General features: G+C 44.0%; 1 protein-coding gene and 1 long non-coding RNA gene across 6 annotated transcripts in view; both read left to right on the top strand.

Moving 5' to 3' along the window:
* LOC138259695 (cytochrome P450 2G1-like) overlaps nucleotides 1-24,344 on the top strand; it is a 394,952-nt gene that overhangs the window by 83,409 nt on the left and 287,199 nt on the right. For all 5 annotated transcript variants that reach the window (XM_069207584.1, XM_069207588.1, XM_069207585.1 and 2 more), the window contains exon 3: nucleotides 11,308-11,457. In XM_069207584.1, coding sequence (XP_069063685.1) covers nucleotides 11,308-11,457 — 150 coding nt within the window. The remainder of the gene's footprint in view (nucleotides 1-11,307; nucleotides 11,458-24,344) is intronic.
* LOC138259696 (uncharacterized) lies at nucleotides 13,424-23,951 on the top strand. The gene is made up of 2 exons (XR_011198760.1): nucleotides 13,424-13,499; nucleotides 20,906-23,951. It is a non-coding gene; the product is annotated as an uncharacterized lncRNA (long non-coding RNA).

Raw genomic sequence — 24,344 nt, 5'->3', positions numbered from 1 at the left:
GTCTTTGACCAACCGAGCCTGGCTGAGACTGGACCAGGGCCCCCCTCTAGCTCCCATTCTTGCCACCTGTTAAAGGCCTCAGCTTTTTGGATGGGGAAGTGCAAGGCTGTGATTGGGAGAGATTCTGTACCATCGAAAGATATGGATCCCTCTAACCTCCTCTGTGGTGAACCCAGCGTTCTATCTTATTTATACTTGGTGATTTGAGCCCTTAAAACAAAATTGCTAATATGAAGGGAGAACTGGCCTTACAAAGGCAGGTTGATTTTGTTCCCCCTTCATCTAACTGTACTGTCCTCGAAGAGGTAAGTTTGTCATCTGCTGGTATCTTTGTAACTACGATAGACACTGCGCCCTGAAGCGAGGGAGCAGTAGTGCAGCAGATAAGCCCTGAGGAAACGGGGTCAGTGTCTGCAACAGACCCTCTTCCTCCCTCTCGGAAGAGGAAAGAAAGGGAGGGGCCTCCTCCAAAGTTAACCGTTGCCCGAGTCTGCAGGTCTGCAGGAGTCTTCAGAATTACTTGCATCTTGTATTGGCAACAAGGTCCAAGACTGTGTGGACAAATTTTCTTTAAAACTAGATTTGCTTATGAAGGGCTTATTTGAATCATTCAGTCAATATTTCTGGAATATTGAACAGTCTGTCAAGATAATCAAAGAGGGATCATGTATGCCTCCATATTTCCATCCAGATCTGGTGGCTATAGTTCTGGAGTGGTCATGTGATCCCTCCATTGGTATCAAGAGTACTAGGACTGACTTGAGGTCATCTGGCAGGGTGAGTCATTCTATTGAGGATAAAGGGAGGGTTACTACCCCTGATTTGAACCTTCCTCCTACTACTGCTGTTTATATGGGGAAAGGTACACAACTATGGAATCCCAAGGAATATATAATTGTCATGAGGGTACCTTAGTAGCTTTTTATAGGCACGTTATTTTAGCCACAGGCCGGAAGCCTGTGCCCTTTAGCCAAGTTGGAATTCATTTTGATTTTCTGAGCAGAAGCTCTCTTCTGCGGTGATGTTTTATTTTTCTTTATCTTGTATACTTTTAGCACAGAAATAGTTTTAATTCTTTATACTCTGACATTCTCGTTTTGTGATCTCCTCAAGGTTGTCTCCAATATGTTGCCGGCACAAAGTGGAATACCTCATTCTCTGCCACTTCACGAACACATGCATGTTTTATGTTATGGCAGTTTTCCTAGGACATTACCTGTTTTATTATAAAACATCTCTGTGCCCCCTATATGTTAGAGGGAGAGTTCCAGCCAGAAGATTGTCACTGCATGCTGTTGCTTCATTGCAGCTGTCTGCTGCGGCTTAACGTCTTTCACTGCCTACATTAGAGAGGACTCTCAGCAGACTAACAGCCCTGTTTCCTACTTCCAAATCCAGGTATGTGGGATGATGTCTTCCTAGGGATTCTGAAGGGCAGATTAGCACTAACAGTGATGTGCTCTAAAAAGGTACTTTAGTGTGTAGTTAGGAATTCCGACTCCTAGCATTCTGATTTTATGGTGCGACTTTCATTTTTCTTGTCACCACATTATTATTATTATTATTATTATTATTATTATTATGTTTTATCAGCTAATCATTGCAGTACACGCTATTTTATCTAGAACACAATTGATTCAATAAAGTATATTGAACCAATCTTTGCTTCTGTTTGTCTTTGCATGTGTAAGATGAATGTAACTGGGAGAAAAGGATGAGATCTGTTCCACCACGATTTCCCCTAAGAAGTCTGCATGTCATGCACATGCCTGCCACAAATCCCCTCCTCTTCTATTTGCTAGTGAGGTAGTGCTAGCTGGCCAAAAGGGTTAGACCGACAGTTGTCACAGGGTGTGGAATTGGACGAAGTTCCCCACAACCTGGTGGTGCTGCCCCCCGAATCCAGCAGTCTCATTGGTACAATGAGAACCAACATGTCATGGCACCCCCAGTGCTTGGTCAGATACTGAATTACGGATCTCCCCGAGTAGCTCTGTCTCTATACTATATACTGAGTTGTTGGTGGTACTGAGGATTCCCTCCTCAGCTAGATAGTTAGCACCTATTTCAGAATCAAGATTGTTCAAGTTTGAACCTTTAAAGAATTAATCACCAATTGGTGTCCTTCGCTCTTAACAGGTACATTTACCATGGCAAATTTGCAGTTGGTGGTAATTGCACTAAACATGCGACCTCCCCCTGACTAATCATTTATAAGCTAATGGCCTTACGGCGCAGGGTGTTGCAGTTACATTTGTGGTTGAGGCCCATCAAGCATATAGAATGGAAATTTACTACCCTTGGGCCAATTTTCCAGCAGTTAATGGGAACACTAATACATTTCATCACTATACACATGCTAATACACTTGCACAATACAGAGCACACGCATACATAAAGATAACTATCCTTTCAAGACCACCAGAACTGGCTTGATGGCACCCTACCACACACAAAACTTCATGTTCGGCTAGGTCCTCTGAGCAATGACGGCCATACCTGGCCTTTATTGACCACATACAAACTGCATCCTGATGCAGGCACCTTGGCGGTAGCTGAGGTTCACCACTTATACATTCAGCTTGTAGGTATATATATATACATAAATATATATATATTCGTAGTACAGTTTGTAATAAAAAAATTAAATACTAACCCAGCACGCGCTGCTCCAGCACAACCGCAGCCAGTCTCACCAGGCATTAACCCTGCAACGGTGCATTTGATCATGGGTAAAGTACCTACAAAACGTGAACAAATTCAGTTTTGGTTAGCTCAAAAAATAAACATGCAGGAAGATGTATTTCCCCATAAGTGATTCAAGATAAACACAGAATTCTCACTATGTGTTTGCCATTTGAGATGGTTCCCACAGTGGATAACTGCAACACTTGGGGCACAGTATTTGCTGTGCTCTACACTACAGTACACCATACAACAACACTTGTCAATCTTCCAGAAGTGTTAAAACAAATTCAAGATGAATACAGGGCTGCCCAGGTCCTGGATTTAGGGATGCAATTAATGGACAACTTTGCCACAGTATCCTCAATAATTTTAAGAAACCTTAAAGGAAAAGCAGTAGCACTAGCATTGCGCATGTGGCTCCGAGATGTTCCTGTACAGGATCAAGAACTCGGGCTACCTAAACTATTTGTCAAAACCTATTTAGGTATAGGTTGGGAAAGTTTGGGAGCCACACCTAGTATACTACAAATGCAGGGTAAATTCAATAAGGATTCTAAGAAGCAAGCAACTGAGGGTTCTAAAAAACACTGGGATAAACAAAAACAAACATTTAAAAAGGAGAGGGGAGAATCTCCGCATTTGGAGACCCCTGTGAAACACTATAACTTGCAAAATAGGAATGATATAAAAACTCCTGGTAGCTATCAGTATACAGATACATGCCATGCCATGTTGGGCTGTTTGTGAATCCCCTCTAGACAGTGAGACAAAGGGAGCTGGGGAGAAGCCTGCATATCCTGATGGGCTATCTGAGCTAGAGTGGCGGGAGGAGTGGTCACTTACACCTGAATGGGCTGTGCCTGCCCTCTCACAATGCAGTCTCCAACCCCATGGTGTGAATATGGAGCTTGGCTTGGGCAAGGCAGGATCTTGTGAACAACAGAGACTTTCCTTTGAAGTTTGCCAACTTCAAAGGCAGAAAGGGGTATAAGTATTGAACCGAAAACCACTGAAAATCAGATTACTTCTGGGATCATAGGAACCTCTGCCAAGGAGAAAAGCTGAGGAGAAGTGCTGCCCCTGCCTGTGACTGTGCTTTGTTGGGCTGTCCTGCAGTTGCTTCTTCTGCCTGTGAAAGGAGACAAAGACTGGACTTTTGTAGTGCATTCCTGCTTGAGAAGAATCTCCAGGAACTTGAACTGAGCCTGCCTCCTGTTGTTGAAGTCTCAGTGCCATCAAAGACTTCCTCTGCAAGCACCTGGACTCTCTGGTGAGACTCCTGCCCTGCCAAGTGGTGCCACACCCAGTCCCTGGGCCCTTGAAAGATGAAGGTGGTGGAAAAGTATAGAAATCCATGCACAGACCGCCGTGCGGGAATTTTCGATGACTATCCGCAATGCGGCTGATAAACGACGTGCCACCTGCTTTGCTGGTGAAATCGAAGCTCCAAGCATCATGGCTTGGAGATCGAAGCATCACGTCTGGAGAAATGACGCAACACCCTCTTTCGGCTGCTGATAGTGATGCAAACCCCGTGCAGCATGGTTTTCTGACACCATGCGACCGGATTTTGAACGCAACATCGGTGGGCGTGTAAAATCAGCGCAAAGCCTGTCTGGAACTGAGGTGCCCGTCTGTAATCGACACATCTCTCTCTTGCGAGGGAGAAAAATGCTGCATCCCCGCCCAACCTGACCCAACCGGAGTAAGGAATCAACGCATCGCTGAATTCTGTGATGCACGCTTGCCCGTGCAACTTTATTTTTTATGCTAACCAGGTACTTTGTGTAACAACAACGTTTCCATTCTTTTCTATGGATTAGGACTCTTATTCTTTTGAAAATTCTTATCTTGATTTGTGTATGCTGGATTTTTGTTGTTTTGCCCTTGTTTGCTATAGATAAATATTCCCTATTTTTCTAAACTGGTGTGGTGTCTCTTTTGTAGTGTTTTCACTGTATTACTGTGTGTGTTAATACAAATACTTTACACATTGCTTCTGGGGTTAAGCCTTTCTGCTCATGCCAAGCTACCAAGGGGGTGAGCAGGAGGTTAACTAGATGTCTTTCTCATTTACCCGGAGTAGAGTGAGGGTCCCTGCTTGGACAGAGTGCAGACTGACTGCCAATCAGCGACCCGGTTTCTAACAACCTCCCACTTCCACAGGATCCAAACGAAACTCTAAGTTAAAACTACTAGACTCTGACACCTGTTGGTTCTGTAACACAGCACATGGTGATCCAGAATGTGTGTTTTTCACATGTTATAGGGTTGAAACCCAATAGGGAGGAAGTTACTACCAACTGAACAAATCTTGAAAACAGATATCCTACTAGATTTTCCTGTGATAATGCTTGAACCACACACACCTGCAACTCCAAATGTGCGTCCAGATTTGGAACTTGCTCTTCTAGACCTTCTAATAACCATTGCACTCAAAGTCATTCTCGCAGACTGGAAAACGGCTGATGATGTTTCCTTTCTCACCTGGTGGGCCTGGGTTACCTACCTCAAAATCAAACACAATACTCAGTCAAAGATCATGGGGAGCCCTATTGCTTTACGATGCATATGGAAGACACTGGGTGTTTTCATCCACAAAACACAATAGAATTGTTGTCTTCCCAGAACCTTGCCTGTCAGTACTCATTACTGTGGTAATGCAGGTTTAGTGACCACTTCCTGGACACTTTGGCTTCTTTCCTCCCAGTTCACTCTTCTCACCTATTTTTCCTACTATCACATTATTTCTCTTCTTTTCCCAATATATAGGTGCCTTAAGCCATAACCAAGGTATCTTTTTCAACAAACCTCATCCTAAATCAGATAATCTAACCCTAGTTCATTCTTTGTTAGGCACCCTTATTTGTTGTTCTAGGTTTTTGAAAAATCCACTGTAGAATGTTTGCCTGATTTTGATATACATGGTCTTGATTATTTAGATGTTTTGCGGATGGTATTACCTATTCCAACTATGTATTATGTCTTTAAGCACCTGTACTATTCATTAATGCACTGTGAATATATTGCTTGTTTCTTATAACTTCTAAAACTAAATAAAATCTGTAGAACAAAAAAACGAAATCTGTGTAGAATGAAACGTAGCCAGTTTTGATCACTGCATGCAAAATGCTGTTTCTGAAATCAGCAGTTAAATCACATTGTTTTTAATACATTTGGGCTGTTGCATTTCACGTAGTTATACAAATGGCACAGTAAATGGGAGGGAGTGTGTTGAGCAGTTTGTGTGTGACTTTAAATGTCCCAGTCAGTAAGTTGATTAAGAAATAATTCAGCTGTATTTTTACACTGTGTGTTTATTTAAAGCATCTCTTATTCAGGAACATCTTCACTATCATCTTACTTTCTTAAATACGTCTAAAAACTTCTGATATGTTATTGAATAGTTCTTTATTAATTGTATGCTGATGTTTCATGTTACATCTTTTTCTAGGTGTAGTTTTATCCTTCTGGCAAGAGCAATCTTATAGTTTACTTAATATAGAGGTAATGTATTGTGGTATTATATATTTGAAATAATGTGTTAGGTCAGCCGTTCCCAACCTGTGGTCCGAGGACCCCTAGGGGTCTGTGACACATTCCCAGGGGGTCAGCAGGCCTAGACCAGCAGGAAGGCACTTCTCCAGCTGGGGCCTCTTGCTGCATGTTTTATACTTTTTACTTCATTTTACTTCATTTGTGCAGCACTTTTAAAAGCACTGCACATCTCCTTTCACAGAGATGGGAGTTTTGTCTCGTGGCAGTTTTGACTCATCTACGTTAGCACAGATGGCTAATATTCCTGCTGCAAAGAATGTGTATCATGCAAATAACAGTATTCTATGTGCATTGCACAGTGGGTTACTGCTTGTCACAGAATTTGTTTTGTTGCCGTGCAGTTCATAAATTACAATCGTAATCTAGCACAGTGAACTATGAACTGCCATCAAAGAGCTGCATTCAAACTGCATGGCACAAATTAGAAAATTATATTTTTCCCAGTCTTTCATTATTCTTATGCTGCTAAAAAAGGTTTGCTTGCTTAGAAATACACTCATATTATTAGTCAACGCTAACGCATTGTGTTATGTTCTGAATCCTGAGTTTGTGCTTCTCCAGACCAAGTGCTCTTAGAAAATGCCTACCAGTTTGGATGACCTGTGAATCTTACACGTTGTAGTCCTCTTTAAAGTGCTCCAACACCCTACACTGTTATGAGAGGTGCTATACAACAAAAGAATTACATGTGACATACAGGATATGGAGAGTTGAGAGGTCCTTGTGGTTTTACATTCTTTCCCCGCCACATACTTATGTGCAAAAAGCTTTCTCAGATCTTATGTACCTAAAAAATTAAAACAGAAATTGCTTGGGAAATGTAGAATCTGACCTGAGGATTCAGCTTTCCTATATAAAACCAAACATTGAAATGTTAGTCGTTGAGATGCAGCGCCAACCTTCCCATTATAATTTTTTGATTTTTGCATATTTTTTCAATATAAAATAATTATATCTTGAGTAATTCGAGTGTTTGTTTGGTGTGTACTTGTTCTGCGAATTACTGTTCCAGCAGTGATTCGGTGGTGGTCCTCAAGAGTCAAAAGGTTGGGAACCACTGAGGTTATTAGGTTTGTGTGGAAGTTAAGAATACCTTAACAGTTGCATCTTCTGTTTTTTTAGTTTTTGTGTTGTAGGCACTATCCAACCATAGAGAATCAAGTATTAAAGTGCTTCTAAGCGGTACATTAATTATCCAGGTGATGTAAACTGTGAAAGAGGAGAACACTTTAATCATTAATTCAGCTGGGAAGAGTTCTGACAAGGAGGTTGGAGGCTTTTTTTTTGCCATTTGTGTCATTTCTTCTTACCACATCAGTCTAAGTGAGTAGACAGATGATAGGAGGGGTGGGTGGAAGGTGGTGGATGAGGAATTTGGCTCTGTTGCCAAAGTTGAATTCAGGGATTTTAGAGATCTTTACTGCGAAAAAGTCCATGCGATCTTTGCAAAATTTCTGGAGTGACTAGGGAGAAATGTTCATAACTTCAGCCTTGGAAGTTTTCCTGAATATTGTAAAAATGTTACAATAGTTTGCAGCCTCAATCTGTCTGGTGAAATCTGTATGTTGTGCATTGTTAATGGTTTGAGATGTCCCTTCTCTGGTTATTGCGAGCAAGTTTGTCCACATCTTTCAATTTTATGAAGTCATTGTTATGCTGCTTGTTGATGAGTTTAAATTTAGGATAAGCCCAAGTTCCAATTTGGCAGGATTCCAAATTAGTAGGCATGTATGTAATCTTGATGTGGAAAATGGCGATTTAGGTCTCAATGCTGAAGCAAACATCATACATTACATCTGTTGATTTATAAGCTTTGGTGCAGACTTCATTTCTTAATTGTTCAGTTGCCTGGATTCAAAGATTGTGTCTATCTTGGTGCAGTGGCTTACATGGGAGATTGATGAAGGTTTGTGAAGTTGACAGAGATTAGTAAATGATTGGGCCATGATTGCAGCTGCACTTCTGATGATTCATATTTGGTGTTATGAGTAAACGCTATGTCCTTGGTGTTGCCTGTAACATGCAAGGACCATCCACCACTTTGTTTAGAGCTGAAGCTGATATTGTGACTAGGCTGGATATCACAGCTTGAAATCATCCAGGCAAAGTTTTTATTTTTTTTATTTTTATGGGTGATGGATTTAACTAGTGAATCCACCGGGAATAGATGGATGTATCTGGTGGTCAGAGGATAATGGTTAAGGGAAACAAGCCATTTGGATTAGCATGAAATAACATTTATAAAGAAAGAGAAACTTAAATGCAAGACTATAGTGCATTCCAGGGATAAACCATAAAGCACTGTGAGGCAAACTCCTCTCGTGGCTTCTCTTTTTTTATGGATGATCTTGTTTCCGAAGGGAAACAGTTCTTCAAAAATGATGATTGAGTGGTTTTTTTACATATTCATTATCTCAAATAGATTGAAGCCAGTGTTCGTCAGTCTACGCGTCCATGGCTTGTTATATCGGTTGAATATGCATATATGGGGCCTAATTTAACTGTCAAAAAACATACTGCCAATAGCGGGAGACAGACTGACTATATTTGAAATATTCATAGTCTTATTGCCTGCCACTGTGATGAGTGGGAGGAGATTTGTTTGATAATTGAGTGGGTAGGATACAAAGCTCCAGTAGGCTATGTTGAAAATCGGAGACAAATCCGAGCAGAGTTTGGAGTGCTGTTACAATTTGAACTGTATACAACTAACGTAAAAGGTGCAGGCTGAAACAGATAAGTTTTGCATTAAGAGTCACTCCTTTGTTATGTTGTTTCCAAATTTGTAATAAAAAATCTTAAAGCAATTAATAATTTTGTCTGGAAAAAGAAAACTACTATGTAGGATAGTCTCCTAATATCACTCCTCCGTAGCAGGAAACAGGTTGTAAGGGCTATGATTTCATCATATGACATTATGGGGTATTTATTTATAGCAGTCTTGGAGTCAACACTATCACAGGATACTAAACCCTGTAACAGTGTGGTGGTTTCTCTCACAGGTTCTCTTTCATATTAATTATTTATCAACCCAGTTTGAAAGGGAAACATATTAACAGTGGTGTCCCAAATTACACCACTGTTCTCTAGTGATTGATTGAAGTTCAATAAATTGCTTCAAGAGTGAGCATGGGTTGATAGACAATGGAGCAGTATTTAAGGAACTCTCATCAATTTTGTCGCCATTGTCAAATTCCTCCTTACCTCAGGAGAAGACTGTACTCTTGTACCACAGCTACCAAACGGTGTTATTAAGGGCTTCTACACATTTGCTGTCTGACGGTAACCTACTTTCCACAACTTGAATGGGTATGGAAATGTACAGCACTTGCTCTGGGACAGTTCAGGGAATTTACATGGTTGTTTGGGAAGCAGTTATCAACTCTGTAGAAAATCTTGAGTATGAACAGTTTTAGAGGCTAGCAAAGCCACTGGGCTCAAAATAATATCAGAAGTTTGGCATTTTAAACAAATAGGCTAAACTTGGGTAGTATCTTCTATCCGCCAAGTTATAAATTGGAATTCCTCTACATCAATATTCCAACTATATTTATCACAAAATAGAAGTATATCTCACTTTGATCACATACCTCATCTCTCACTTTCTAATAAGAAATCAAAAACTACCAGGAAAACAATACTACAAAGCTGTTCTAGTGTAGTGTGGTTAGTTTTACGTATTCATTGCGCTTTAGCTTCAGGCTTTAGGCCTTTGTGCATTTTGCCCTGAATATATTTTATTCATTTGCTGACAGCTTAGAGCCTCTGTGCACTCTGCTCTACATGCTTTTTATTAGGCTTCGTACTGTTATTTTTCAAATAGCCAGTTCTACGGTGTTGTTTTTTATTCATATCACACTGTTTTGCCTACTTCAGCACTGGAGTTCTCCATAACATATTTACTCTGTGCTTCAGCCAAGGATACAGTCTGGTACATTGCCGATAGACGTGGTAAGAGTTTAGACTTGGCATTCCTGCGTAGGGACATTTTGTGATCACGATGACATGTTAGTTATAAAATCACTTCCTTGTCCCAATACACGCAAGAGGGAGATTCCGACCAGGGAACCACAACTTGACGGTGACTGCCTCGTTGCAGATGCTGAACCAAGATCACAGGTCTTTGCTCAGGTATGAGGGCTGATATCTCCACAGTGATTCTAATAGGCAAGCTAGAAGCTTAACATGCTGTGCTCTAGATAGAACAAGCAGAGGGAGAGTAGAAACTGTTTGACAATATGATAGCATTGTTTTTATGTTTTACTCTCCTGGTAACTATTACAATCCTACTGTGTTGTATCGTTCTGGTTATTGCGGCTCACGCCTTAATATCTAAAATACAGACGTTTTATTAAAACATTATATAAAACTTATACTGTCTTTGTCATTTGTATATGAGATCATATTGGAAATAAGAGAGTTGGTTTGGATCTGAGTAACCACGACTTCCCTGAGAAGTTCCAAAGATGTCATGCGCTCGGCTGCCAAATCATTCCTTCCACATGGGAGAGATGAGGCACTGCTAGTTAGCCGGAGCAAAAACCGGATTTAGGGTGACAGAGTTCTTTACACATGTGTCAGACTCAGTCCCCCACACCGTTATCGACCCTGCTACCTAGAAATCCAGTAGTCTCATTTAGAATAATGAGAGCCCACGCGACACTAGTGTTGGCCAACAATGCACCTTTGCATCAGAAAGCCAAAGCTCAGTCAAGGCTCTCACCTCTAACATAGCTGTTAATTTTAGGTTAAGTTGAGAAAGGTGTAGGTGAGGAAGGTCCCTTAGCAATAAGCTAAATTTCACTCTGTGCTCACCCAGTGTCTGAATTCTTAATCGAGATTACACCATTCTTCTTGCACCATATGCACTTTCTCTCCATTATCCGTCCTGAGTCTGATTCTCTTTCTATCCTCGCCTATTTAAGTTCTCAGAAACTTGTATTTATACATGTTTTGGTAATGTTCAGAATATGAGCATGTTTTCCTTATTATGTTCCATTTCTTTTTCCAAAATGTTTGGGATTGAGAAACAGACATTTATAGTTTAAATATTTTTTCTAGGTATCGCCTTTAGCAATGGGGAGCGCTGGAAACAGCTACGCCGTTTTACTCTTATGACTCTGAGAAATTTTGGGATGGGGAAGAAAAGCATTGAGGAGCGTATCAAGGAGGAAGCCCAGTGTCTGGTGAAAGAGCTTAAAATAACTAAAGGTAAGTGGTTGTACATTGTCCTTGCACACTAAAAGTATGGATGGGTGAATTAATAGTCAAAATGCCATCATAGCTAAATCTGCCCCTTTTATGTTACTCTGCCAACAGGGTTCAGTCAATCAATCTTTATTTGGGTAAAAACCATAAAAGACATACACAGTTAAATATTAAAAGATGTAAAACTGATTAAAATTCATCAAACAGTTCATGTACAAATAATCAAACAAGTACTACTTCCCCACCAATCCTCTAAGTTTCACAGCAGCAGAAATAAACTTATAGATGCTTATACATATGGGGGCGTGGCCAAGATGGTGACCGGAGCGGCAGCGTCGTTTGGAGCTCCAAACCCGGCTGACAAAAAATCCTGCACCCAGGCGATCACCGGCTTCCTCCGGTTGATCGCTGTCGACTCTGTCGCCCTTGGGCCACCTCCGGGAGAGCCGAGCAACGGGTGGGCAGATTTGGGCGCGGTGGCGACACCGCTGCCGGGACGCGGTTTGGGCCTTGCCTGAGGGGCCCCCGGTGATGCTGGGGCAGGACGCCTCCCCGACTGTGGTGAGCGCCAGGAGGTGAGGGCGAAGGACCTGACACGGGCGGCGGCAGGAGGGACATGTGGTCTGGAGGACCACATGTCACACAGGAGGGCTGTGGAATCACGTTCTCCTGGATCCATTTGGACCTAGTAGACCCTGTGATACACAATGAAAATACAGGCCTGTTTCTATTGAACACATTACAATGTTGAATTAACTAGGCCTTGAAGAAATGTCTATTGTGCTTGAAACGCATTATGTTGCAAGGCTTGCTAAACTGACGGCCATCACAAGACACCACCGCATGCTAGCTTGCGAAATCCTCACTGCTAAAAGTACTAACGTATGCACTTATGGTTCCTCTTTCTCCACATATAGATGTATCACAAGACATTTGATTCAGAGGACATTGTGCAAGCTTCCTGTCCATGATTCTAACCCTTATATGGAGCATCACGTGTGCTATATAGAAACATTTAATCATACGACATTAGCAAGAACCAATGAAAATGTATTAAAATGTCTGCGGTTTAATGCTATAAAAGATCATGCATTACTACTTTGGGTAGACTGTTCGAGCTGGATTTTGCCCGCTCAAGTCTCCGTGTACACGTATTTCTTATTGTGTCTTATTAGTTCTTATTAAAAGTAATCTAAAGAAGAGCAGCTGGTCTCGGTTTGTTTCCTGAATTGTCTGGATCTGAAATACTCTGACTTGGCTTCGATATCTTGGCTTCGACATCTGGTGGAGGATTGCGATTGGATCTACGATCTCACAGGCTCAGCTCCTGCCTCTCTGCGGAGGGGGGGCAACGGCGTTTTGGGCTGGTCGGGCCCCCTCCGGGGCAGGGTGTTGGTGCTGTCATGAGTATCTGTCATTTCCTCGGTCCCGTCTGTTTATGTTTTAAGTTTTGTTTCCCTCTTCTTCTCTCTCTCTCCCTCTGTTCGCAGAGGGTGTTGTATAGGGGGGAGGTGGCGGGGTGATTTATGTTTGCACTTCTAAATGGAGTTGTGGATAATTGTACTATATGCTATTCCTATTAGCCTGCTGTTCTTTCTTGTTATGTTTGTTCTTTGTTTACGGTGGCATGCGGATGTTCCTGTCCCCATTATTCCAGACTCTTCTATAGTACCTCGTTCAGACATTCAGATGATGGCCTTCAGATGGCCGCGTGCTGGAGTTTTGTGTTGATATTATCGTTTCTGCCTTATTGCGCCATTTCCTTCCCTCTTTTGTTCTCAGTGCTAAGGAATTCATGGTTCAGTAGTTGCTGTAAATATTAGCCAAGGGTTTCTGATTATCCAGCGACGCTACATGTGTGAGGCTGTTAGTGGTATGGTCTCGGTACACAGTGGACGGCGCTGTGTGGCCACAGCTCCCAACCGGAAAGGGTTGGGGCAGCATTTCCCAGCCGGAGGGGCTAGGGAGGGATACTTTGGCCAGAGGGGGTGGTGATTGTCCACCCCAGCAGGAAGGGCAGGTTGTGCCCGGTGATTGATCGAGTGGTAGGTGTCCACTCCAGTGGAGCAGGCAAGGCAGGCAGTGCCGTGCTCTCGCATATTTATTTATTTGTTTTCTCTCTCTCTCTGCGCTGATAGCGTTGCAGTGTTGTGCTCTGTGGGGGCGTTGTATTGCATTTTTCCTTCCTTCTTTCTGCTCTTTCTCTCTCTCTCTCCTGTTGGTTAGATGGAGAGATGGACGGGGTGATTGAATTATGTGTTAGGATAGTGGCGAGAATGTAGTGAGGAAGGGGATGGGTATTAACTGACTGACTCAAGCTGCGGTTGTACCAGAACTCAGGAGCATTACGCCCGCCAGTACCGTTACAGTGACTGATTACTACGACTGACAGGGTCTGCCTGCACACCACACTCTACTGTCACCACGCACCAGCACAAAGGGTGGGAGGCATGAGCATCAAGTAGGGCAAGTACCTGTTTTTGTTATATTGTTATCGTATTGTCCTATATGTGATTGAGTGCACTGTTCACCATTATTGCATTACCTGTGTGACACCCGCCACGGATCTGGTCCGGGTTCTAATCCCATACAGCTGCACCCTGTCTCAGGGCAGGAAAGCAAGGGTTTGGGATCTTTGCCTTTCTCTCTTGACTTTCCTGTCATCTTTTATTCGCTAAAAGGACGCCAGTGTATGCCGTCACCAGCACCTTGGCACTGTTTTTTTTTTTCTTTCTTCATTCCAACTTGTGCGTGCTTGAGGTGAACAAGGCTGCGTGTACTGTTGTGTGATTGCAGACAAACTCTCCGCTTCACTAATAACAAATGCGGTTGGCAGTACTGATTTGAGTGCAGGTTTTCCTCATGTGTCATTTGATATGAGCGGCAGAAATAAGCCGACTCCCTGGTGTTTCCTGGTGTGACCGAACTGTTTACGTGAAGTGGTAAGGGAAAGCAGTGACCTTTTATTTAGCTATGGGGAACCCCTTTAGCAAGGAACATTTGGACACACACCAAATCACACCCCCTACGGATAGTCCTGCCTACCAAGTAGCCGTTAAGCAAGGACTACATGCATTAATGTTTCTTGACAAATGGCACAGGCTGACGGAAAGATGACCCGACTTACAGTTTCCAAGTAATGGCACATATGACATGAACAAGTTGTCATACTTGAGACAAATGCTGATTCTAAGGGGACGTAAGACTCGGAACCTGGAATGGGACAGTTTCTATTCCTGGGACTATTGCCTACGAGACCTCCGTCACACAAACGACATAAAAGCTAAAGTGTGCAAGGAATTGGTGGTGTTGAAAGACGGATTTTATTGTGAAAGACAGAGAAATGAGAAGAGGGAGGAGCGGAGGGATAAAATGCTCGATATGGTAGGAACATTCCCATGTCTTCCTGTGGTAGGTGCACCATCACAGGAACACAGTATGCAGGGAACAACAAAGGAAGAGACCGAGGACGCACTCATAGAAGACATACTGATGGGGAGGTTAGGTAATGAGAAGAAAACAGTGAGTTCGGAGTAAAAAGTGCACGTTGAGCACTTAGTGACAGGTAGAGAGCCTCCTGAGCTATCTCTGGCTCAGAAAACTGCAGCCCGAGAGCTCGCACATGGTTTAATAAAAGAGGAACTAACAAAAATGAACCTTGACCGAGTGAAAGACTTTCAAATGCTGCAGGAAGTCAGAGAGGAAGTGGCCCACATTGCTCAGAAAATGGACAAGGAAAGTGACAGTTTGTTGGCACAGGCTACAAAGAAAGGAAATGAACCAAAATTGCTGAATACACATTGGAAACAGCAGTTCCAAGACGCGTCCATGGACAGTAGTGAAGGGATAAAGGGATTGCATGAGCTGATATGGGAGATATGTATTTTCACACACCACACGAAGCATAACATTGATATTTTGACGAGGTTTTTAGACGGAAGTCTATTTGAAAAGAGGAACAGCCTCACAGCAACACAATTGAAAGGAAATTCACCATACGGTACACCGAGTGCTTCTCCCAGCACACTAAGAAAGACTAAGGCCCTCATTCTGACCCTGGCGGTCTTTGACCGCCAGGGCGGAGGACCGCGGGAGCACCGCCGACAAGCCGGCGGTGCTTCAATGGGGATTCCGACCGCGGCGGTAAAGCCGCGGTCGGACCGGCACCACTGGCGGGGTCCCGCCAGTGTACCGCGGCCCCATTGAATCCTCCGCGGCGGCGCAGCTTGCTGCACCGCCGCGGGGATTCTGACCCCCCCTACCGCCATCCAGATCCCGGCGGTCGGACCGCCGAGATCCGGATGGCGGTAGGGGGGGGTCGCGGGGCCCCTGGGGGCCCCTGCAGTGCCCATGCCACTGGCATGGGCATTGCAGGGGCCCCCGTAAGAGGGCCCCTACATGTATTTCACTGTCTGCTGCGCAGACAGTGAAATACGCGACGGGTGCAACTGCACCCGTCGCACAGCTTCCACTCCGCCGGCTCGATTCCGAGCCGGCTTCATCGTGGAGGCCTCTTTCCCGCTGGGCTGGCTGGCGGTCTGAACGAGACCGCCCGCCAGCCCAGCGGGAAAGTCAGAATTACCGCCGCGGTCTTTCGACCGCGGAACGGTAACCTGACGGCGGGACTTTGGCGGGCGGCCTCCGCCGCCCGCCAAGGTCAGAATGAGGGCCTAAGTTCCTGAAATCAGACAGAAAAAATTGTCGTGCCATACTCACAGATCTCATTGATAAAAGACAGATATTTGCGGAAGTAGAAAGAGATAACAATAGGGAATACAGAGAGGAACTTCTAGCCATGGCGCGATCAGAACTGATGGCCCTAGGCCCTGAGATACACCAGATATATGCTCACTACACTAACAGCACAAATCACCTGCCAACAGAATACAGTTGGGACACTTCTCAAATGAGTTTCACAGATGCAGACGTGCCATCCTGGAGTAATGACAAATTGTCTGAAAAACTGGAATACGCTATATTAAAATTACAGAAATGGAAAGAATTGAAAGAAGGGTTAAAAGCAGCTCAGGTTCTGCAGAGCCTAGAGAAAAATAAGGAAGGGACAGAACAGGCACAGACGAAGATGATGCCTCTGAGAAAGGTACCTTTGTCCTCCCTAGGGGAGGATGGGCATACCCCAACATATGTCTATGTACCTTGGCATAGAGCTGACCTGTTTTCCTTCACCAAAGACTTCCCAAAATTACGCGATGAGCCACACAAATGGTACACAGAATTGAATAGAATAGTGGCAATGGGAGAAATGTTGTGGAAGGATTTGAACATGTTATTCAGTATAATAATACCACGAGATTTATGGGAGGATTGTAAGAATGTGGTAGGATGGCCGGCAGAGGAACCAGTGAGGGGTAAAGGGGGGGCACCGGGACAAGAGGTAGAGACCGCAAGAGACAAGGTGATGAAATACATACGAGAAAAAGTACCAGAGGAAAAGGTTGATTGGTCTAAAATAATACATACAAAACAGGAGAAGAATGAAAGTGTGACAAGTTATTATGACCGCCTTCTACAGGTCTACCAGTATGTAGTGGAATGAGGAACCCACTGGGTGAGGCGATGCCTGCGTTTGTGACCAACTTTGTATATGGATTACAACAGCCTATACAAACTCATTTACAAACTTCTTTTGTGTGTTGGCAACAAGAACCCATTGACAAAGTGTTAGCAGCAGCCAGGTATTGCGCAGACTATCAAACAAATATCCAAAGGGCAGATGATGAGAAATTGAAAAAGGATAAGGTAAAATTAATGGTGGCACAAGAACGATTTTACAATAATAATCAAAGCAGGGGTAGGGGAAGGGGCAGGGGCAGAGGACAGGGTGAACGGGTAACTTTCACGCCCCCGCCAGGCACCACCTGTTTCCACTGTAACCAACAGGGACACTGGAAGGCAGATTGCCCTTTTTTAGCCAGGGGACAAAGAAGTAGAGGTCAGCAGAGACAACAACAGGGCAGTGTACGATACGGAACACAACAGTTACTACCCCCACCTTATACAAACAATGCATATGATGCTGCCACAGTAAATGACCCGGCTTGTGCGGGGTGGGGTACATATCAAGACATACCACAGGCACCTCAGGGGGGACATGGGTTTCCATACCCACCTCCTGTGGAGACACACTTCACTTCACTTTACTGTTGGTTGATCAAGAAGGTCCATATGTAGATGGAACAGTGCTAAGCAAAACTGTGCCTTTTTTAGTTGACACTGGGGCCACTATGTCAATGCTAAAGGCCTCTGATGTACCCAACGCACCATTATCAGCAACTCAAATAACAGCCGTAGGTTTGACAGGACAACCTATGAGTGAATACTTAACACAACCATTGAAATTCAAAGTAGGCCCTATTACTGTAAATCATCAATTTATTTTTGGGAGACACTGTCCAGTAAATTTGCTAGGAAGGGATCTCCTATGTAAGTTACAGTGCACCATCAGCTGCTCACCTGAAGGGATCTTCCTGGAAAGCAAGGAGAATGGGATAGCATTACAGGCTTTCATGGGATGTGACTCCAGAGGTAAGGGACAAGAACAAAGTCTCCCACAAGAATTACAAGACTCCGTCCCTAGTGAAGTGTGGGCAAAGGGGCCAAATGATGTGGGAAAAATATTAGATTGCCCCCCAGTGCGAGTGTCACTGCGCCCTGGAGCCCGTCTACCACAGGTGCCACAATACAAAATAGCCAAAGAGGGAGAGGAGGGGATAGCTCCAGTAATAGAAGAGCTTTTAAAGAAGGGAATACTGCGGGAGGTACGACACAGCCCATGCAACACTCCTATTCTCCCCGTGAAAAAGGCAGCGAAAGGACCAGATGTGTCCCCGGTATACCGATTTACTCAAGATCTTAGGGAACTGAACAAGGCAGTTATACCATCATTCCCTGTGGTTCCCAATCCAGCCACCATCATATCAAACATTTCCAGTACAGCTTCGCACTTCACAGTCCTAGATCTCAGTAATGCTTTTTTCTCAGTGCCTCTTCATAGGGAGTCTCAGGGTCTATTCTGTTTTACGTACAAAAATAGAAAGCTGACATATACTTGTCTCCCTCAGGGGTTTGTGGACAGTCCAACATTATTCTCAGACGCTTTAAGAGCGGACTTGGCATCATTGCACTTTGCAGGAGGATCAACTTTGATACAATACATTGATGATTTGTTGCTAGCCTCACCATCACGGGAAACGTGTGTCCAGGACACCGTGGCCCTACTCTGTCACCTTGCCATAAAAGGACATAAGGTCTCCCCAAAGAAGTTGCAGTTCTGCCAATCAAAGGTGAAGTACCTAGGGCACGAACTGTCACCAGGGTCCAGGAGATTGCTACCAGATAGGATAGCAACAATAACTCAGCACCCCAGGCCACAAACACAGAAGGAGGTGAGGGCTTTCCTTGGGGTGGCAGGTTACTGCAGGCATTGGATACCGAATTTCTCCCTGATTGCACGACCACTTTTGAATTAAAAACACAAGGATGTGCCAGACAAAGTACCATGGTCAGAAAACTGTGAAGAGGCTTTTCAGAAATTAAAATTAGCATTGTGTGCAGCACCAGCATTAGGCCTCCCAGATTACACCAAAGATTTCCATTTATTTTGCCATGAAAAAGGTGGTTGCTCCTTAGGGGTTTTCGCACAAAAACACGGTACCTTCTACCGCCCAGTGGCTTACTATTCGGCTACCCTGGACCCAGTAGCAGCAGGTCTTCCCCCATGTCTGAAGGCAGTGGCAGCAGCCGCTTTAGCAGTGGAACAATCAGAAAACATTGTCCTGGCTCATACTTTGGTGTTACATGTCCCACACGCAATTGACACATTACTAACTACCACCAAGACCCAGCACCTGACAAATGCTCGCCTCTCACGCTATGAGTTGACACTATTGGCACCACACATAAGGATAAAGAGATGCACAACATTGAATCCCTCCTGCCTGTTGCCTACCGAAATGGATCACGATGATCCCACCATAGATAATTCTTTCCACAATTGTATTATAGCAGTCGACACACACACCAAGGTGAGGCCAGATCTCAGAGACACCCCATTCCCTGAGGCCGAGGGTGATTTGTTTGTGGATGGTTCATGCATTAGGGACCACACAGGGATGCTACAAGCAGCCTATGCTGTGGGGACGGCCAAAAGATTACTTGAAGGAGGAAGGCTACCAAAGATTAAAAGTGCCCAGGCAGCAGAATTAGTAGCACTAATCAGAGCATGCAAATTGGCAGCGGGAAAGACAACAAATATTTACACAGACAGCCAATATGCTTTTGGGGTCACTCATGATTTCGGTCAACTGTGGGCAATGAGGGGATTTCTCACTTCAGCAGGCCAACACATACAACATGCTTCATTGATTGTTGCCTTGTTGCAAGCTCTACTATTGCCCAGAAAAATTGCAATTGTAAAATGTGCAGCCCACACTTCTGCTAAGGACTATGTTTCTGTGGGAAATGCTTTTGTTGACAAAGAGGCACGAAGAATAGCCCTCAGTGGGTGTGAGTATGTAATGGTCCAGGTTAAACCCACCACAATAGCTAAAGAGGAAAGTACATATTTTGATCCAAAATGTGTTCAACAGCAGGCTGACGGGTCAGAACTAACAGATTGGGAAAAGGGTGGTTGCAAGACAGACGGGGAGGGTGTGTGGGTGGGACCCAACGGTAAAATATGTCTACCATCCACATTACTGCCCTCTATGGCACGCCTTTTCCATGGCCCCTCACATGTGGGTAGCGATGGAATGATACGACTGTTTTCACAATGTTGGTTTAATACCAAATTTCGGCAATATGCAGAACATTTATGTAAGAGATGCACAGTTTGTGCACAGTACAACACGGGAAAAGGTACACCAACCGCTTCAGGCCATTTCCCACCGCCACATGGACCCTTTGAGAGCCTCCAAATGGACTTCATTGAGATGCCCCCGGTATACAAGCTAAAATATGTTTTGGTAATAGTTTGTATGTTCAGCAAATGGACTGAGGCATACCCCACCAGGAACTGTGATGCGCAAACTGTGGCTAAGTGCCTTTTAAAAGAGTTAATACCACGTTTTGGGGTGCCGATTCTTTTAAGTTCAGACAATGGGCCAGGATTCATTTCACATGTTATTCCCAGCCCTTTGCAAAGGCCCTGAATAACACAAAAGTTGCATTGCGCATACCATCCACCTGCAGCAGGGGCAGTAGAGAGAAAAAATGGGGTGTTGAAAAACAGAATAGGGAAGATATGCGCAGTGACTGAACTATCTTGGATTGATGCATTACCATTAGCGCTCCTCGCTATGAGAAGTACCCCTGATAGAGTCACAAAATTAAGTCCCCATGAGGTGCTATTTGGGCGCCCCATGAATATTCCAGGCCACATGTCAGTTGCCCCATTGGCAATAACAGATGATCTTTTGTTACAATATTGCAGGAAGATAACAGAGACGTTACGCTGTCTTCACCGCCAGGTACTGCAGGCCCTGCCAGAAGGAGGAACGCCACCTGAACACGGACTACTGCCTGGCAACTGGGTTTGGGTCAAGGCCCACACTAGGCGTCATTGCCTTCAACCCCGGTGGAAAGGGCCTTACCAAGCCCTACTGACAACCGCCACAGCGGTCAAGTGTGAGGGTCTCAAATACTGGATCCACAGCTCACACACCAAGAGAGCAATTGAACCTGAGGTCATCCAGCCACCACCTGCGGTACCCATAAAGGTCACACCTGCACCGCAGGGGTACAACCTTCGATCAACAAAAAACACCAAACAACACTGACAGGGCTGCTCGTGCTGCACTCCTACAGGAGTCAGGAGGTGCAAGCGGGTCCTGCGGAGAGACTACAGGGCTGCTCGTGCTGCACCCCTACAGGAGTCAGGAGGTGCAAGCGGGTCCTGCGATGAGAATACAGGTCTGTTCGTGCTGCGCTCCTACAGGAGACGCAAGCGGGTCCATCAAAGAATTCTTCATAGACTGCTCGTGCTGTACACCTCAGGAGAGGGATGGGTGCAAGCGGGTCTCACCTGAATATCTACGTATATCATGCAAGTGGGTTCAAGTGCTAGAAACCTCTGACATCACTCTGTGACATGCCAACAAGAAGATACGGAGAATAAGAGATTAACAGACAAGAACTAAACAAGTGCAAGTTGTGACACTTGGAATAGAATAATGCCTAGAAGAAGAAGAAAAGTGAAAAAGTGGCCTGTGGTACTAACTGCCATATGTACCCCTGTTCCAGCAATAATTATCACTATAATACTTATTATATATCATGAAGAAATACAAATCCCATATCTGGACCAAGAACATTATATAAATAACAGTGTAAATAAAATAGGGATTACCATTGCAGTGAAACAAGAAGAAGGGGAAAACTCTAGTGTGGTAGAAAGGGGGGGGGAACAGGACACAGTGGATAAAATATTCCAAATGGGAGGAAGATGGGAACAATTACAGGGATAATGCATTTGTGCAAATGGTGAAATTTTATAAGGAATTGGCAAATGTGTCTGATTGCTATATTTGTACACATATACCCACCTCTGCCCAGGGAAGGACAGATTACGCCCAGATTCCTCTTCCTCAGTATGCTTCATGTCACATACTAAACAGCATGTTTGCAAAGGAAGTAAATGGGACTATAAAGAGAAGGCCACCTAAAAGGAAGAGGAAGGTTGGAAAAGGGAGATTAAAGGAGGGAAACAGTGGGGCAGGAAGAGAAAGTAAAGGAGGAGGTAGGATGGGTGTGTGTGGACAACTTGTACCGGAAAAAGGTGAAGCAGAGCTACTGGAAGCATTTAACATAGGAAGAGATGAGGGTTATGTACAGGGGGAGAAGAACATAGATATATCACAAATATCCCTTTCTATACATAAGGAGAAAAAGGGGTCATGGTGTTTTCGATACCTCAAAGGCAGCATCCCAAGACCAAATACATTTTATGAAAAGGTGTGTCGAATGGTTACACCAGTAATGAGATGCCCTAACATACACCTTCCCAACCATAATAAGAGCAGCATAAAAGTAGGAGAAAGCACCAGCTCCAAATAATCTGATTTGGATAACATATGGAAGGGCCCAGAAGGTTTGTCTATAGGTCTCTCAGCTCCAAGGGGAATATACATAGTATGCGGGACATCTGCATATTTTAGACTGCCTGCAGGGTGGCAGGGCTCCTGCTACCTGGCGTTCGTACTACCCCGAATGTTGCATATAACAAATTTGACCAATGCAACACAAAAGGCACCCGGTAGGGTACGAAGAAGAAGGGCACCTACTTGGTTGGATAGGTTCATAGCAGTGGAAGGAATAGTTGTGATGCCATTAGGAATAGCGCATTCAGAATATCAAATACACAGATTGGCAGTATTGGTAGAAACATTAGCAAGTTCTACTGCAGCAGCCTTAGGTAACATTACTGAAGAACTTACAGACTTAAGAGCTGTTGTAATACAGAACAGACTTGCATTAGACATCATTTTAGCAAGAGCCGGTGGTGTATGTAACGTGATCCATCAGGAATGCTGTGTTTTAATACCAGAGAACAGTGGGAATGTGAGGATGGCAATAGGGAAAATAGAGGTGGTAGAAGAAGGAGCAAGGAAAGTGGCGGATGTGACGGATGTGACGGAAATAGGAGGATTACTAAAGGACATCGCAGCATGGTTCCGTGGGTGGGGATCCTGGCTGATAGAAGTACTGGTGGTGGGAATAGTAGGATTTATAACATTATGTGTGTTGATAAGGGTGTGTCCTTCCTGTTTGAACATGTTAATGAAGAAAATGTGTCATAAGGACACTGAGCACCATCATAAGAGAAGGCATGAGGATGAGGCCAGGGAAAATGATGCTATTGAAATGACACCTGTCTATCAGGATGATTAAACTGTCAATGAGTGTTTTCATTGGGTATCAGAGGGCGGAATGTGGAATCACGTTCTTCTGGATCCATTTGGACCTAGTAGACCCTGTGATACACAATGAAAATACAGGCCTGTTTCTGTTGAACACATTACAATGTTGAATTAACTAGGCCTTGAAGAAATGTCTATTGTGCTTGAAACGCATTATGTTGCAAGGCTTGCTAAACTGACGGCCATCACAAGACACCACCGCATGCGAGCTTGCGAAATCCTCACTGCTAAAAGTACTAACGTATGCACTTATGGTTCCTCTTTCTCCACATATAGATGTATCACAAGACATTTGATTCAGAGGACATTGTGCAAGCTTCCTGTCCATGATTCTAACCCTTATATGGAGCATCACGTGTGCTATATAGAAACATTTAATCATACGACATTAGCAAGAACCAATGAAAATGTATTAAAATGTCTGCGGTTTAATGCTATAAAAGATCATGCATTACTTCTTTGGGTAGACTGTTCGAGCTGGATTTTGCCCGCTCAAGTCTCTGTGTACACGTATTTCTTATTGTGTCTTATTAGTTCTTATTAAAAGTAATCTAAAGAAGAGCGGCTGGTCTCGGTTTGTTTCCTGAATTGTCTGGATCTGAAATACTCTGACTTGGCTTCGATATCTTGGCTTCGACAGACATACACAGTTAAATATTAAAAGACGTAAAACTGATTAAAATTCATCAAACAGTTCATGTACAAATAATCAAACAAGTACTACTTCCCCACCAATCCTCTAAGTTTCACAGCAGCAGAAATAAACTTATAGATGCTTATACATATGGGGGCGTGGCCAAGATAGTGACCGGAGCAGCAGCGTCGTTTGGAGCTCCAAACCCGGCTGACAAAAAATCCTGCACCCAGGCGATCACCGGCTTCCTCCGGTTGATCGCTGTCGACTCTGTCGCCCTTGGGCCACCTCCGGGAGAGCCGAGCAACGGGTGGGCAGAT

The sequence above is a fragment of the Pleurodeles waltl genome, chromosome 9 (assembly GCF_031143425.1).
Source record: "Pleurodeles waltl isolate 20211129_DDA chromosome 9, aPleWal1.hap1.20221129, whole genome shotgun sequence".
Lineage (NCBI taxonomy): Eukaryota > Metazoa > Chordata > Amphibia > Caudata > Salamandridae > Pleurodeles > Pleurodeles waltl.
The sequence above is the reverse complement of the archived record's forward strand: the minus strand, read 5'-3'. Positions and strand labels throughout refer to the sequence as shown.